At 46.9% G+C, this 15,925-nt stretch overlaps 1 protein-coding gene across 1 annotated transcript in view; it reads left to right on the top strand.

Moving 5' to 3' along the window:
* Window positions 1-7,259: 7,259 nt before the first annotated feature.
* The window catches only part of ptar1 (protein prenyltransferase alpha subunit repeat containing 1), a 28,789-nt gene continuing 20,123 nt past the window's right edge, over window positions 7,260-15,925 (top strand). The window contains exons 1-3 of the mRNA XM_080188372.1: window positions 7,260-7,374; window positions 8,473-8,642; window positions 13,507-13,573. Of these exons, the coding sequence (XP_080044498.1) occupies window positions 7,280-7,374; window positions 8,473-8,642; window positions 13,507-13,573 (332 nt within the window). The 5' untranslated portion in view covers window positions 7,260-7,279. The remainder of the gene's footprint in view (window positions 7,375-8,472; window positions 8,643-13,506; window positions 13,574-15,925) is intronic.

Below are 15,925 nucleotides of genomic sequence, written 5' to 3'. Positions count from 1 at the left end.
CTTTCTTTCTATTTCTCTATTTGTATTTCTCTTTCTCTCTTTCTATGTTTCTCTATCTCTTTTATGTATCTCTCTTTCTATTTCTCTCTCTTTCTATCTCTATTTTTCTATTGTCTCTCTCGCTATCTATTTCTACTTCTCTTTCTTTTTCTATTTCGATCTCTCTATCTCTCTAGTTCTCCCTCTCTCTAGTTCTCTCTATCTCTCTCTCTCTATTTCTCTCTCTCTATCACTATTTCCTTCTCTCTGTCTCTCTCTCTCTATCTCTATTTCTTTCTCTCTATCTATCTCTATTTCTTTCTCTCTATCTCTCTATCTCTATTTCTTTCTCTCTCTATTTCTCTCTATCTCTATTTCCTTCTCTCTGTCTCTCTCTCTATCTCTATTTCCTTCTCTCTGTCTCTCTCTCTATCTCTATTTCCTTCTCTCTGTCTCTCTCTCTATCTCTATTTCCTTCTCTCTGTCTCTCTCTCTATCTCCTTCTCTCTGTCTCTCTCTCTATCTCTATTTCCTTCTCTCTGTCTCTCTCTCTATCTCTATTTCCTTCTCTCTGTCTCTCTCTCTATCTCTATTTCTTTCTCTCTATCTCTATTTCTCTCTATCTCTCTATCTCTCTCTCTCTATTTCTCTCTCTCTCTATGTCTCTTTATTTCTCTCTCTCTACTTCTCTCTATCTCTCTTTATTTCTCTCTCTCTATCTCTCTATTCTCCAGCTCCCTTTCTCCTCTCAGGAGCCGCACTTTGCCTGCTGCTCACTCCGCGGTAGTAGCTCCGGTGAAGTAGTGCAGAGCGAGCGGCGGCTGGGCCGGCGGCGGCTGCGGCTTTTATCACAGCAGCAAATGTGAGCGAAACAAGGACAGGCCGGGGTTAAAATCACAAAGCCTCAGCACTCAGTGTAAAACCCGTTGCTATGGACGCGTGGGGCAATGCACACTTGGATCCCTCCGCTGATGAACTATTTGCCCAAAGTTGGAAAGTTTCAAATTAAACTTTCCCCAAACTCACTGAAGGTGCCAGTACTCTCCTTGTGTAGAAAATCAGTAGGTTATGTGTATCGTACTAATATAATTAAATATCCCAAGCCTGTAATATGTATTTATAAATCGACCAATATAGTTACACTTTTGAAAAATTATAATTTTCTCAAAAAAGTGCCCAATTATAGTCTTTTCGTTCATAAAAAATAAACTTTTCCCAATGTAAATTCTATCTGATTAATATATTCAAATATCTGAATAGCTATATAAGGCATCTAAAATAGAGATCTCATAGAAACCCCACAGTGCAGGAGGAGGCAATTCAGCCCATCTACTCTTGTACTGACTCTCTGACAGAGCATTTTACTCAAGCCCTATCCTTGCAGTGCTACTAATTTACCCTGCTTACACCCCTAACCTAGACACCTTGGGACACTAAGAAGAGGGTCGGGGGTGGGGTGAGCAGCACGGTAGCACAGTGGTTAGCATCGCTACCTCTCAGTGCCAGGGATCTGGGTTTGATTCCCAGCCTGGATCACTGTGTGGAATTTGTACATTCTCCCCGTGTCTGCTGGGTATTCTTTGAGGGCTCCAGTTTCCTGGTTAGGTGCATTGGCCAGGCTAAATTCTTCTTCAGTGTACCTGTACAAGTGCCAGAGTGTGGCAACTAGGGGATTTTACAGTAAATTCATTGCAATGTTAGCGTGAGCCTATTTGTGACACTAATAAATAAATTTTAAAACTTTAATTTAGCATGGATAATTTATTTAACCTGCACATCTTTGGACTGTGAGAGGAAACCAGCACACCTGGAGGAAACCCACGCAGACACGGGGCGAATGTGCAAACTCCACACTGTCACCCACTGTCGGGATTGAACTCAGGTCCCTGGCGCTGTGAGGTGCTAACCATTGTGCCATCATACTGCCCGATTTGCCATGATCTCACTGAATGGTAGAACAGGTTTGAGGAGCCAAATTGCCTTCTTAGTCTATAGTGCTTGTTAAATGCATCTAATACTCATCATATATCATGTGGTAGTGAGTTCCACATTCTCCCCTCTCTTTGAGTAACGAGGTTTCTCCTGAATTCCCCTATTGGATTTATTCGTGACTATCTTATACTGATGGCCTCTAGGTTAGGTCTCCCCCGGACAAAGTGGGAACGTCCTTTCTATGTCTACCCTATTACACCCACCGAAGTTTAAAGATCTCTCTAAGCTCAGCCCAAAACCTACCTTTCTCCAGGAGTAAAGAGCTTCATCTGGATAATTAAAGCCTTCTGTTTAGCCCAGTTGGCTGCATGGAGTGATGCAGAGCGATGCCAACACTTTATTGCAGTGTTAACGTGAGCCTATTTGTGCCACTAATAAATGAACTTTAAAACTTTAATTTAGCATGGATAATTTACATAACCCGCACATCTTTGGGCTGTGGGAGAAAACTGGGGCACCCGGAGGAAACCCAAGCAGACATGGGGAGAATGTGCAGACTCCATACTGTCACCCACAACCAGGATTGAACTCGGGCCAACAGCCTTCTCAACCTTGCTTGAGGTGTGGTGATCCTCAGGTTTAGTCACCACCAGTCAGTTCCCTGCCACCCCCACTCAAGTCATCTGGGATTATAGCGACTTTACCTTTGAAGTTCCCTGGTGAACACACTGCCAGGTCAGTGCGTGGGGTGTTGGGAGAATACAGCAAGGCTGCTCTCTATTTATGAGCCAGTGTGTGGGGCTGGCAGAGGGAATTGGAGAGCCTGCTATTTATTTCTCAGGTCAGAGGTCTTGCTGAATTAACAGGACTGTTGATATTAATGACAGTACCAACACTGATACACGTCAAGGGTTTGCGCTTATGGGAGGGGAGGTAGGTGTGTGTTGGGAAACGAAGACTTGAACATGGATGTTTCTGAGAGGAAAGGCCCTTGACTTGGGATGAAAACCTTACTTTCAGCCTGTAACTCTGAGCTTGGGGACTATTCACGCAGGTTTGCTATTTCAATCAGCCCTAACTACCAGCTATGCAACACTGCTAACACCCACATAGTGTGCCTCAGTGTACCACCTTCCCCCCACCCTGGGTGGAATCCGTCCCCCTCACCCCACCATGAGTCAGTTTGGTGATGGGGTAGACTTTTCATCTTGGGGGTGGGGTGACAAGTAATGCCCACTAAGGGACATTATTGTCCCATCGGCTCGCCATGTATGGAACAAGACAAACATATTTGCTTGCAGGTTTCCAGAGGAGGGGATGCATCAGGGTGGCACGTGGGCACAGTCATTAGCACAGCTATCTCACAGTGCCAGGGACCTGGGCTCAATTCCGGCCTCGGGTGACTGTCTGTGTGGAGTTTGCACTTTCTCCCCACGTCTGCGCTTTCTTCCAGGAACTCTGGTTTAGTCCCACAGAGTAGAGATGCCAGCGTCGGACTGGGGTAAACACAGTAAGAAGTCTCACAACACCAGGTTGGAGTCCAACCAGTTTATTTGATAGTAATCCCGGAATTTCGGAATTGCTGTTTGAACATTGAAGACATACATTTTTCACAAGATGCCCTCCTTGTGTTTTGATTTCCTTTCTATCTGCGTTCAGCAAGATATTTGAATTATTTGCTGCCATTTGCAAATGCCCCAGCAGAAATTCCTGCAATGTCAATCCAAAAAAAACTACTTTAACGCATAAATCAATAAGACACAGAGATGTGAAATGAAATACCCCTGGGTGTACCAAACCTATTCAGCAAAACATTTGCTCAAATCTAAAGTGAAAAAAAACCCACTCCCCTTGATTGTTACAGTTAGAGCTAATACAATAGCAAATATCTGATCACCCAGTCTCTTTGATCACTCACATTTTTACTATCATCGACTAACCCAATCTCAAATTCCACTCTCAGTACTTGTCCTTCTGGTTCCACTGTTTGAGTTTATTAATACATTCATAAATATGTGTAAAATCATATGTGGAACCAACTGTAATTACCTCAGTGTAAAACATGAGGATTTGGCTTTTTCTCACATCACCACATGACTCACAGAATCCCTACAGTGCACGAGACCATGCAGTCCATCGAGTCTGCACCGACCACAATCCCACCCAGGCCCCATTTCCAACATATTTACCCTGCTAATCCCCCTAACATTAGGGTCAATTTAGCATGGCCAATCCACCTAACCCGCACATCTTTCGGACAATGGGAGGAAACTGGAGCACCCGGAGGAAACGCAGGCAGGAGTTTCCTCCAGGTGAAAACTCCAAACAGACAGTGACCCAAGGCCAGAATTAAACCCGGGTCCCTGGCACTGTGAGGCAGCAGTGCTAACCCACTGCACCACCATGCTGTCCCTATATATATATACACTATATATAATATATATAGGAGCTACTGTATAAATATTCTGAGGTCTTCAGAGATGAATTGGGATGGATACAGGGAGCTAAAGCTAAAATCTGTCTGGATCAGGTGGTGACGCCTACATTTTTTTGGGCCCATCCAGTGCCCTTCATCATGAAGTAGAAATCTAGCTTCAGGGCTGAAAGATTCAGGCATTACAAAACCCGTAAAAGTTCTCTAAATGGCCTGCACCCATAGTCCCCACTTTGACACAGGATCAGACAGTAAGAATTTGCACGGGTTACAAATTCACTGCCAATCGAGGTATCCCCTACCCAGAATTGAAGATCTCTACGCTAAACTGGCTGGAGGCTTTAAATGTACGAAATGGGACCTCAGCTGTGCTCAGCAGTGTTCAAAGTGGAGGATCCGACCTTGGTTAGAAACTTTGCAGCAGGCCCGACCTGGGTGGCTAGTAAAATAGCGGAGAGAACAGGAGCGATCTCCCACCTCATGGAGGTACAAGGCTGTCAAGCTCATGTGGACTACCTGAGGAGGAGAGCGGTAATGGACACAGGGGATCCACAGGCAGTCCCTACAGATTGTTCAAGGATACCAGCGGAGAATGTGGGGCCTGATCATTCCCTGGGTGAGGAGACTGAGGAGCCTGATGAGCTGCCAGAGGTGGTAGTAGAGGCGGGTACAATTTTGTCTTTTAAAAAGCATTTAGACAGTTACATGGATAAGTTGGGTATAGAGGGATATGGGCCAAACGCAGGCAATTGTGACTAGCTTAGTGGTATCAACTGGGCGGTATGGACAAGTTGGGCCGAAGGGCCTGTTTCTACGCTATGACTCTATGCTGAATGGGCACTGGATCCAGCGTTGATGAACCTACAGTTTTCATTTGGCCCTTTAGATGTAGATGAGCCTGCCACCAAGCTGAGGCACTGTAACAGAGCCAGGAAGGCCCCGCGCCATTTAAACACTTGATGAGTTTCCTGAGGGTTTATATGGATACCCCTGTTTTGTATCAGGACCGGTTGTGTGTCTACTCCTGTTGTTCTTTTGATTCTCCTCAAGAGTGTTTCAGGTTTTGGGGGGAAGGAATGTAGCAGTGTGGCCCCTGAAAGGATGGGACGCATTCCGAGGACCACATGATCAACGAGGACTCTACGGATCGCTCCGGCGAAAAGCTGAGCCAACGGCAGGAGGGCACAGATTACAGGTGGAGGGGCGGGGGTGTCTGGCAGTTAGAGTCCAGAGGAGCAGTCACACTCATAATCTAGTCTTACCCCTGTTGTTCCTGTATATAATTACTCTGTTGGTAATAAAGCCTTTCTAGTTAAAGCTTCCTCGTGTCGCCCTCGATCTATTACAGTGATGACATTGACACCCACCACCTACACCGCACCCCCCCCCCCCCCTCCCCAACAGGTAGCCTTTATGAAAAATTGGCCAGAAGAAGACTAGTCGGCCTATCCTGTCTCTCCTGAGGGATAAAGGGCTGACCAGCCTAATCCCACCTTTCTGCCCCCAGGTTCGATAGCTTTGTGCGTCAACGTGTACACCTCCTGAAATCTGTTACTGAGGGGAGGGGAACAGCGTCCAAAAATATAAAGTAAGTACTCTCCCATAGTCAAGTGACCCAGCGTCAGACTATTGTACCACCAGGAACAGGGGCAGCCAGTGTTCGTAACCCTAATTGCTTGTATTTCTAAAAAGATTTAATTAGTTGTGAAACACTTTAGAATATCATGGGGTGGGGGAGGGGGTGGGAGGGTGGTTGGCTGGAATGGGACATGGCAGTTGCTATATAAATGCAATGGATTTCTTCACCAATTTCAGTGGGGGGTGGAGAATGGGAGATAGCAGTTGCTATATAAATGCAATGGGTTCCTTCACCAATTTCAGTGGGGGATGGGGGGGAAGAATGGGACATAGCAGTTGCTATATAAATGCGATGGATTTCTTCACCAATTTCAGTGGGGGGGGGTGGGGGTGGAGAATGGGACATAGCAGTTGAAAATAAATGCAATGGATTCCTTCACCAATTTCAGTGGGGGGGGGGGGAAGAATGGGACACAGCAGTTGCTATATGAATGCAATGGATTCCTTCACCAATTTCAGTAGGGGGGGAGAGCGAGGATGGGACATGGCAGTTGCTATATAAATTCAATGGATTTCTTCACCAATTTTGGTAGGGGGGAGAGCGAGAATGGGACGTGGCAGTTGCTATATAAATGCAGTGGATTTCTTCACCAATTGGGAGAGGAATGCAACATCGCAATTGCTATGTAAATACAATGGATTTCTTCACAATTTTGGTTGGGGGGGGTGAGAATGGGACATGACAGTTGCTATATAAATGCAATGGATTTCTTCACCAATTTTGGTGGGTGGGGTGAGAATGGGACATGACAGTTGCTATATAAATGCAATGGATTTCTTCACCAATTTTGGTGGTGGTGGTGGGGGGTGAGAATGGGACGTGACAGTTGCTACATCAATGCATTGTATTCCTGATTCCTCCACCAGTGGGGCTGGTAGTCTCACTCCTCTGAATGTTGGTGGTCCAGAAAAAGCAAGCGAGGAAAGGAGCTAATGATTTTTCCTCACTCCCCCCACCCACCCCCCCAAAAAAAACCCAAAGTCTTAATTCAAGGTCTTTGATTTAAAAAACATAATAAAAAGAATTGTACATTGTCTGTGTGTCTGTGTGTGTTTCCCCAAAAGGAGAAGGATTTCCCCCAGGGAGTGGAGGGGGTTGCCAATTGTGTCGGGGTGGGGAGAGGCAGCACAGAGAAGTTCTGCTTTGTTTGGGGCTAACTTTTCCCCCCCACCCCACCCCACCCTACCCTCCTCCCTCCTCTCTCTCTCTCTGTCTGTCTGTCTGAGTGAGTGAGAGTGAAATGAGAACATTTAGTCTTGCCCCGGAAGTGTTGTTGCAGGCAGCCGGCGAGTTGAATGAGGAAGATGGCAGAATCGGAAGAGGAGGTGGACGTTTTGGTTCAGAGGGTTGTCAAAGACATCGCCAACGCTTTCAGGAGGAACCCCGATATGTGAGCGGAGCCCCGCAGCGCAGCGCAGAGCAGAGAGAGAGAGAGTGGGGACAGCCAGCCACCGCCCCACAGCGCAGCGCTGCACAATAGCGCAGGCAATTAAATCCCCTGTGTGTGTGTGTGTGTGATAGAGAGAGAGAGAGGGGGGCTTTAAACAGACAGGCTGGGGCTGGGGCTGGACAGGGACATTGCTGCAGGCTACAGGGAGACTGGGTGTCATTAATTGGAGCATCACCTATTGAACTTCAACAAAAACAAAACAGAAACCCTTTACAGTGCTGGCTGCGACAAAAAAAACAAATATACCCCGCTTGTGTACGCCTTAATTTTAATGCACAATGCCATTTTCTATCTGTGTGTGTGTGTCTGGAGTACTTCATTGCAACTGGGTGATTGCACCCACTCCTGTCTCTCCCCCCACCCCACCCCACCCCACCCCACCCCACCCCAAGCTTGAGGTGTGACCTCAAAAAAAGATATTTATTTATTGTGAAAAATGAAAGGAGCCTTGTCCTGTCCCCTCACCTGAAAAGGCACTCTGTCGTTGGACCCCGCTGCCTCTTGTTGTTACAAGCCTTGGCAGGTTATCTGGTGGTTTGCCAGTTGCATTTTATCTTTGGGTGGGGGAGTTGCCTCGATTGGCAGGAAGGGGCACAAAATTTGGGGATTGGTTGCCGGCGCGGAGTGTGGGGGGGGGGGTTGGTTTGTGGGGCAAAGGGGGAAGGAGGTGGTGGTGGCGGTGGTGGGAGGAGGCCCCTCGGCCTATCGAGCCGATGCTGCCCCTCTACAAGTTGACTGGTGCCTCTCCCCAGCTCCTTTTGCCCGTAGCCTAGCAAATTCCCTCGCAAATGCCCCGGCTGAGTCTCTCGGGCAGTGCCTTAACCACTTGGCTTTTCCCCCATGCCGCCCGTCACTTGTTAAGTTGTTACCTTCTGACGGTTGACCCTGCTGGGTGCGCAAAAGATCAGAACTTGTTGATTAATTCCAATAATCTTTGCCTTTGGAGTAACCGGTTTGTTTGGGCTGTATTAACCGCACCCCCGCCCCCTCCATGTGAAGTTGGGGTGATTTATTTTCTCCTTCGTGTTGTTTCTGCAGCGATGAGATTGGATTGATACCCTGCCTTGAAGCCAGATATAATCGGAGCCCCATTGTTCTACTGCAGAATAAGCTCGGGATAGAAAGCTGGTGCGTGAAGCTCCTCCTTCCCTGTGTCCATAGCAAACTCGTTCTCTACAGGCAAAGGAAACTGTGGTTGGACAGAGATGGTAAGTGGCCGATATCTTACTAACTGTTCTGGCGATGAATTTGAGCAGTAATGCTTTGTCATTAACAATGTCCAATTTTTGAGTCGTGCGGGCTAACAACAACTTGTATTTATATAGCGCCTTTGAAAACACTGGTTAAAATCACCCAAAGCACGTCACAGGAGTGCCGTCAAACGGGCGGCGCAGTGGTCAGCACTGCTGCCTCACAGCGCCAGAGACCTGGGTTTGATTCCGGCCTTGGGTCACTGTCTGTGTGGAGTTTGCACGTTCGCCCCACGTCTGTGTGGGTTTCCTCCGGGTGCTCCGGTTTCCTCCCGCAGTCCAAAGATGTGCTGGTTAGGTGGATTGGCCATGGTAAATCGACCCTTAGTATCAGGGGGACTAGCTAGGGTAAATAAGTAGGGTTATGGGGGTAGGGGCTGGGTGGGATTGTGGTCGTGCAGACTCGATGGGCCGAATGGCCTCTTTCTGCACTGAAGGATTTTATGATATATCTGTGAAAAAACTTTGAAACCAAGACACCCGGAGAGATGAGCAAAAAGTTTGGTCAAAGAAATAGGTTTTAAGGAGTGTGATAAAAGAGAGAAAGGAGCGAATCCCAGAGTTGGGGGCCTTTGCTACTGGCACAGCGGGGGAGAGATTTAGAAAGAAATGCAGCATGTGTGCCACACGTCAGAATTGGAGGAGTGCGGAGATCTCAGAGGGTTGTGAGGCTGGGGGAGATCGCAGAGGGAGGGAGTAACTTGAAAACAAGGGTGAGAATTTTTCCAGTTGGGGCGTTGGATCGGTGCCCAGTGTCAGTTGTCATCCAGGGTTAGTGGAGGTGCAGGGATGTGTCGAGGTGTGATGGATCAGCCAGAGGTATCTAATGAGCTCGTTGAGACATCCCCTCTCCCTGGGTCGATGTCCGTTGTTTGTCTAAGTATTTGACTACAAACAGGAAAATATAATTTTTATTCAGGCTGAATCCCAGGTCGAACCATCTCGGTGTCTTTCCTTCTCTGTGTTGTTCCAGATTTCTTAAACCTTGCTGTCTCTATTGTTCTCTCTATGTGGTCCCATTCTTCCTGGTTTTATATGTCAGCAATAAATCCCTGTGTGATATCTCAACACATGTGTTTCTTGGAAGAGTTATATAAAGCACGCCCAATCTTTCACATGATCAAGTCCATTATTCCCAGAAACAGTTCTAGAAGGTTGGTCAGATATGTACTCCCCTGTGGGGCACAACCTCAGGCTAAAGGGACGATCCTTTAAAACAGAGATGAGGAGGAATTTCTTCAGCCAGAGAGTGGTGAATCTGTGGAACTCTTTGCCGCAGAAGGCTGTGGAGGCCGGGTCATTGAGTGTCTTTAAGACAGAGATAGATAGGTTCTCAATTAATAAGAGGATCAGGGGTTATGGGGAAAAGGCAGGAGAATGGAGATGAGAAAAATATCAGCCGTGATTGAATGATGGAGCAGAGTCGATGGGCCGAGAGGCCTAATTCTGCTTCTATGTCTTAAGGCCTGTTTGCTCCTTAATTTGAAAAAAAAAGTGAATAGAAGTTTTGATAGAATTACAAATATGTGTTCATTCCCAAATGGGTCCAGCTCCAATTTGGAAGTTTATCTGCTAACTTTCATTTAATGCTAATGATATTCATTTTTTTTTATTTGATTTATTATTGTCACATGTACTAACATACAGTGAGAAGTATTGTTTTCTGTGTGCTATGCAAACAAAGCATATCGTTCATAGAGAAGGAAAGGAGAGAGTGCAGAATGTAGTGTTACAGTCATAGCTAGGGTGTAGAGAAAGATCAACTTAGAGCGAAGTGGGTCCATTCAAAAGTCTGATGGCAACAGGGAAGAAGCTGTTCTTTACTTGGTTGGTATCTGACCTCAGACTTTCCCGACGGAAGAAGGTGGAAGAGAGAATGTCCGGGGTGCGTGGGGTCCTTGATTATGCTGGCTGCTTTTCTAAGGCAGCAGGAAATGTAGTCAGTGCCATTGGATTGGAAGCCAGTTGGACTGGGCTTTGTTCACAACCCTTTGTAGTTTCTTGCGGTCTTGGGCAGAGCAGGAGCCATACCAAGCTGTGATACAACCAGAAAGAATGCTTTCTATGGTGCATCTGTAAAAGTTGGTGATTTTTTGGGTGAAATTTGGACATGCCAAATTTCCTTAGTCTCCTGAGAAAGTAGAGGTGTTAGTGGGCTTTCTTAATGGTGTGGAGGGATCGGGACACTGTCAAAATTTGATAACACCTGCAGTGTTATTCTTGAATGGGCAGTTGTTGGGATCTAGAGAAATTTATTGGCTAAATTGTACATCAAGTGCAAAAGGGCAGCATGGTGGTTAGCACTGCTGCCTCAGCATCAGGGACCCGGGTTCGATTCCCAGCTTGTGTTACTGTGTGTGTTGGAGTCTGCATGTTCCCCCCGTGTCTGTGTGGGTTTCCTCCGGGTGCTCCGGTTTCCTCCAGGTGCTCCAGTTTCCTTCCACAGTCCAAAGACATGCTGATTAAGTGCTAAATTCTCCCTCAGTGTGCCCAGGCAGGCACCGGAGTGTGGTGACTAGGGGATTTTCACAGTAACTTCATTGCAGTGTTAATGCAAGCCTACTTGTGACAGTAATAAATAAACTTTAAACTATATATATATATCACGCCCCTATCCTCCAGCGTCTAAACAATGCCCTTGGTATCAAGTCCTGGATCTTGGTCCTAGCTTCCTATTCCTGTGTGTCTAAGGAAGCCAGTTAAGCTTGAAGCATTAACAGTAGGAATTAATAGTCCAAGTTACATGGAATCTATGCTGTATGCCTGTGCTTGAAATAAAAATATAATGGGAGAAAATCTGAGGTCCCTTGTGTACTAGTAAGTTGGATTTATTTATGTTCAGATTTCTTGCTTATTTTAGCAAGTTTAGAATGAACAGAAATGTTAAGTACTATGGTGTTTTGAAGTAAGAACAGAAAATGTTGGAATTACTCTGTAGAGAGAGAAACAGACTTTAAATTTTCAGGGTGATGACCCATTAATTAGAAATAATTCTTCACTCTGACACCATTGTTAATTGGACCAAATTCTCTGTGCTGTTCCCCAGATTCATGGAGATAATTTTATCAAAACACGAGTTCTTCTTCACAAAAGCGTCAAATCTGAAAAAAGAGAGTTCCTCCCACTGAGAGGCCATTTCAAATCCAGCCCCCTGAGCTTAATACACTACCTTAAACGATTTACTTTCCCTTCCTAACCCCCAGGGGCAATCATTTAGGACAGCACGGTGGCACAGTGGTTAGCACTGCTGCCGCACAGCGCCAGGGACCCAGGTTCCATTCCAGCCTCGGGTCGCTGTCTGTGTGGAATTTGTATGTTCTCCCCGTGTCTGTGAGGGTTTCCTCCCAGAGTCCAAAGATGGCCATGCTAAATTGCCTCTTTAGTGTCTGAATAAATATATGGGGTTATGGGGATAGGGCCTGGGAGGAATTGTTCTTGGTGCAGACTTGATGGGCCAAATGGCCTCTTCTGCTCTGTAGGGATTCTATGATAAGGGCTGTAGTGAGCGGGCAGGTAAGTGGAGCTGAGTCCATGAAAAGATCAGCCATGATCTTATTGAATGGCGGAGCAGGCTCGAGGGGCCAGATGGCCTACTCCTGCTCCTAGTTCTTATGTTCTTGAGTTCTTATAACCCATCTCCCTGACTAAGGTTTTGGACACATGTCTCAGTATCTCCCAATGTGGCTCAGTCTCATATTCTGTCCACTAATTGCCCGTGTGAAGCCATGTTGGGGTATCTTAGTACAACAAGGATGATATATAAATGTAAGTTATTGCTATGATATAAGGCAGAGAAAACAGTGCTTAAACTAAATGGCAGTGGTGAGAAAATCCCCTGCAGAGATCAGGTTGTTCAGTGCCCTGGGTCAGACCAGAATTATTCCCAGCTCAGGTCACCAAGAGAAACAATCTAATCGAAACTTGTTCAGAAAAAGGCCACAAAACTGGTGCCTTGTATCAGAAGGATTGATGACTTGGGCAATCAGGCCTTCTGAAGGTGACCTCACATTGGAAAAACAAAACTGGTTATGCAGCTCCTAATTAAAATGTTTTTTTAGGACAGTGGGTATTTTTTAAAACAAGCTAATATTGCGCAGATGTCAGGGCAGGAAGGGCTTTGGATTAATCAATGGAAATGGAATCAGGGAATCCCGACAGTGTACAAGAAGGCCACTCGGCCCATCGAGCCTGCACCAACCACAATCCCACCCAGGCTCCACCCCCCGTAACCCCACACATTTACCCTGCTAATTCCACCCCCCCCCCCACAAAACACTAAGGGGCAATTTAGCATGGCCAATCAACCTAACCCGCACAGTTTGGAGCGCAGGAGGAAACCCACGCAGACACGGGGAGAATGTGCAAACTCCACACAGACAGCGACCCGAGGTTGGAATGGAACCCGGCGGTGCTAACCGCTGTGTCAGCGTGCCCCCCCCCCCCCCCCCCCCAGGCAAGGAATGGAGGGATATGGACCAAGGACAGGCAGAAGGGATTAGGTTAAGTTGGCGTCACGTTCGGCAGCACATCGTGGGCGGCAGGGCCTGTTCCTGTGCTGCTCTGTTCCACGTTCTCTCTCAATCTGTGCAGCGATGTAAATTAGTTTGTAGTCTGGAGTATTTGCAGTTTGATAATTTGCTAGCGTACGCAATTCCACTGTGAGAAGCTGTTTGATTTTTGGGAACAGTTTTTTCTTTTTGTTAAAATGCTACGTTAGATATTTCAGCTGAATTCATTTTCTTCCCCCTCCCCCCCCCCCCACCCGCACGCCCCCCCCTCCCCCCTCCCCCCTCCCCCCTCCCCAACCCCGTATCTTCCTCAGCACTGACTGATCTCACTTGTACGCTGCTGCTGCTAAATCCAGACTTCACAACTGCCTGGAATGTCAGGTATGTCACCGTCAGCAAATGTCGATATCCGCGGCTGCCTCGCATCCGAAACCTGACTCGACCGTGGCCTTTATGACTAATTAATGTGTCTCTCCATTAGCTGTTGCATTGTTTGCTCATAGCTGCAGGCACCCGCAGAAATTAAAGAAAATATGTAACTTGCATTTATATAGCACCTTTCAGGACGTCCCAAAGCACTTTGCGACCATGAAAGTTACTGTTGCGATGCAGGGAATCAGAAAGGGTAATTTGCACACAGCAAGATCCCACAATCACCCGTGAGACAATGACTGGACAATTTTTCCTCTTTATCTATATTTGTTGAGGGATAAATATTGACCAACAGAACTCCCCTGGTTTTTTTTTTAATCGTGACCGTGTCTGAGATGGAGATGGGACATCATAGAATCCCTACAGCGTAGAAGGAGGCCATTCGGCCCATCGAGTCTGCACTGACAGCAACCCCGCCCAGGCTCTGTATAACCCCACATGTTTACCCTGCTAATCCCTCTAACCTACGCATCCTGGAACACCAATGGGCAACTTAGCCTGGCCACTCGACTAACCTGCACATGTTTGGAATGTGGGAGGAAACTGGAGCACCAGGAGGAATCCCACGCAGACATGGGGAGAACGTGCAAACTCCACGCAGACAGCGACCCAAGCTGGGAATCGAACCTGGGTCCCTGGCGCCGTGACGCAGCAGTGCAAAGCACTGTTAGTTTAGCATGTGATCTGAAAGATGGCACCTCTAAGAGTTCAGCACTTCCTCAGAGTGACACAGTGGTTAGCACTGATTAAAATGAGCCAAATGGCCTCCTTCTGCACTGTAGGGATTTTATAACTCAGTACTTCACTGGGAGTGTCAACCTAGATATTGTGGTGAAGTCTGTGGGGTGGGACTTGAACCTACGACCTTCTGACACTGACACTGAATTAAATTGAACTTTCTGGATAGACCAAAAATATCAGCATGTCACATTTTTTTTCCAATGTTGGTGAATAGATAGCGCAGAGGTAGATATTGGATGAGTAACACAGTACTGGGGGGTTCTTTTGGAAGATCTTTAAGACTGAAAGTGCAGTCAACTTTAACTGCAGTGGGTCTGTCAGGAGGCAGTGATATTAGTGTGGGGACTATAGCAAGAGACCCTCTGAAATGGCCCAGCTCAGTTCAAGGGCAATTAGGGATGGCCAACAAATGCTGACCTTGCCAGCAACACCCACAAAGAATTTAAAAAAAACATAAGGATTGTGGCAAACATTGAGAGTGCCTTCCCCACAGAACCCAGCTATACCCCAGTCCAGTTGGAGCCAGCGGATTTGGGGTAGTGAATTTGCCTCACTGACTGCAGTGTAAATAGTTGCCGGGCGCTGATGGATGTAAGAGTTTGGTGAGGAAAGCGGTGGACCGTGCTATTGGACAAGTGTGACCCAATAAGGGGTTACTGTTGCTTGGAGCACAGAAACTGAAGCCCATGGTTTGGAGCCCAAAGTAACCCTAATCATCTTCCAATATCGAGGACACTGCAGGTGGCAATGTAGAGTGATAATCTGACCCTGGCTCAGAATCCTCCTGAGCTGCTGTGATTTGTACGGGAGGTGTAAAAGGTGTTTGTTTCCTGTAGTATTTTTCAACTTACCATAGAATCCCTACAGTGCAGGAGGAGGCCATTTGGCCCACTGGTTTTATACCAGCACTCTGAAAGAGCACCCCACTGAGGCCCAGTCCCCTGTCCTATCCCCATAACCCCACTCATTTCCCCCCTAACCTACACATCAAGGGGCAATTCAGCATTGGTCCATCCACCTAAACTGCACATCTTTGGACACCAATGGGCAGTTTCCAACGGCAAATGCACCTAACCCACACCGAAACCAGAGCACCCGGAGGAAACCCACGCTGACACGTGGGAGAAAGTGCGAGCTCCACGCAGTCACCCGATGCCGGAATCGAACCTGGCTCCCTGGCGCTGTGAGGCAGCAGTGCTAACCACTCTGCTGCCCAATTTGTTCTTAAAACGAGGGCCAGTCCCACCCACACCTCCCTCAGTGTTTTGTATGAGGAGGGGCTTGCAAGGCCCATTTCCATCATCTTGATAAGAAGCTGGAGTCACACATAGGCCAGACTGGGTATGAATTGTAGGTTCCCCCTCCCTGAGAGACATTTAGGGAAACAGTTCAGGATCTGTGACCATCTAACTCCTTTGTGGTCACTTTTTTTTCCCCCTTTTATCCTTCTGAGCCTTTAATCGTTGGGTTTAGTTTTCTTAAAAACTGAATTCAATTATTGAACCTGTTGTTGGGATTTATTTCTCTGGGTTTTAGTAATCCAGGTCTCTGGAGTTAGTT

The sequence above is a fragment of the Carcharhinus amblyrhynchos genome, chromosome 5 (assembly GCF_965287045.1).
Source record: "Carcharhinus amblyrhynchos chromosome 5, sCarAmb.v2.hapA, whole genome shotgun sequence".
NCBI lineage: Eukaryota > Metazoa > Chordata > Chondrichthyes > Carcharhiniformes > Carcharhinidae > Carcharhinus > Carcharhinus amblyrhynchos.
This window is presented reverse-complemented; position numbering and strand designations above follow the sequence as displayed.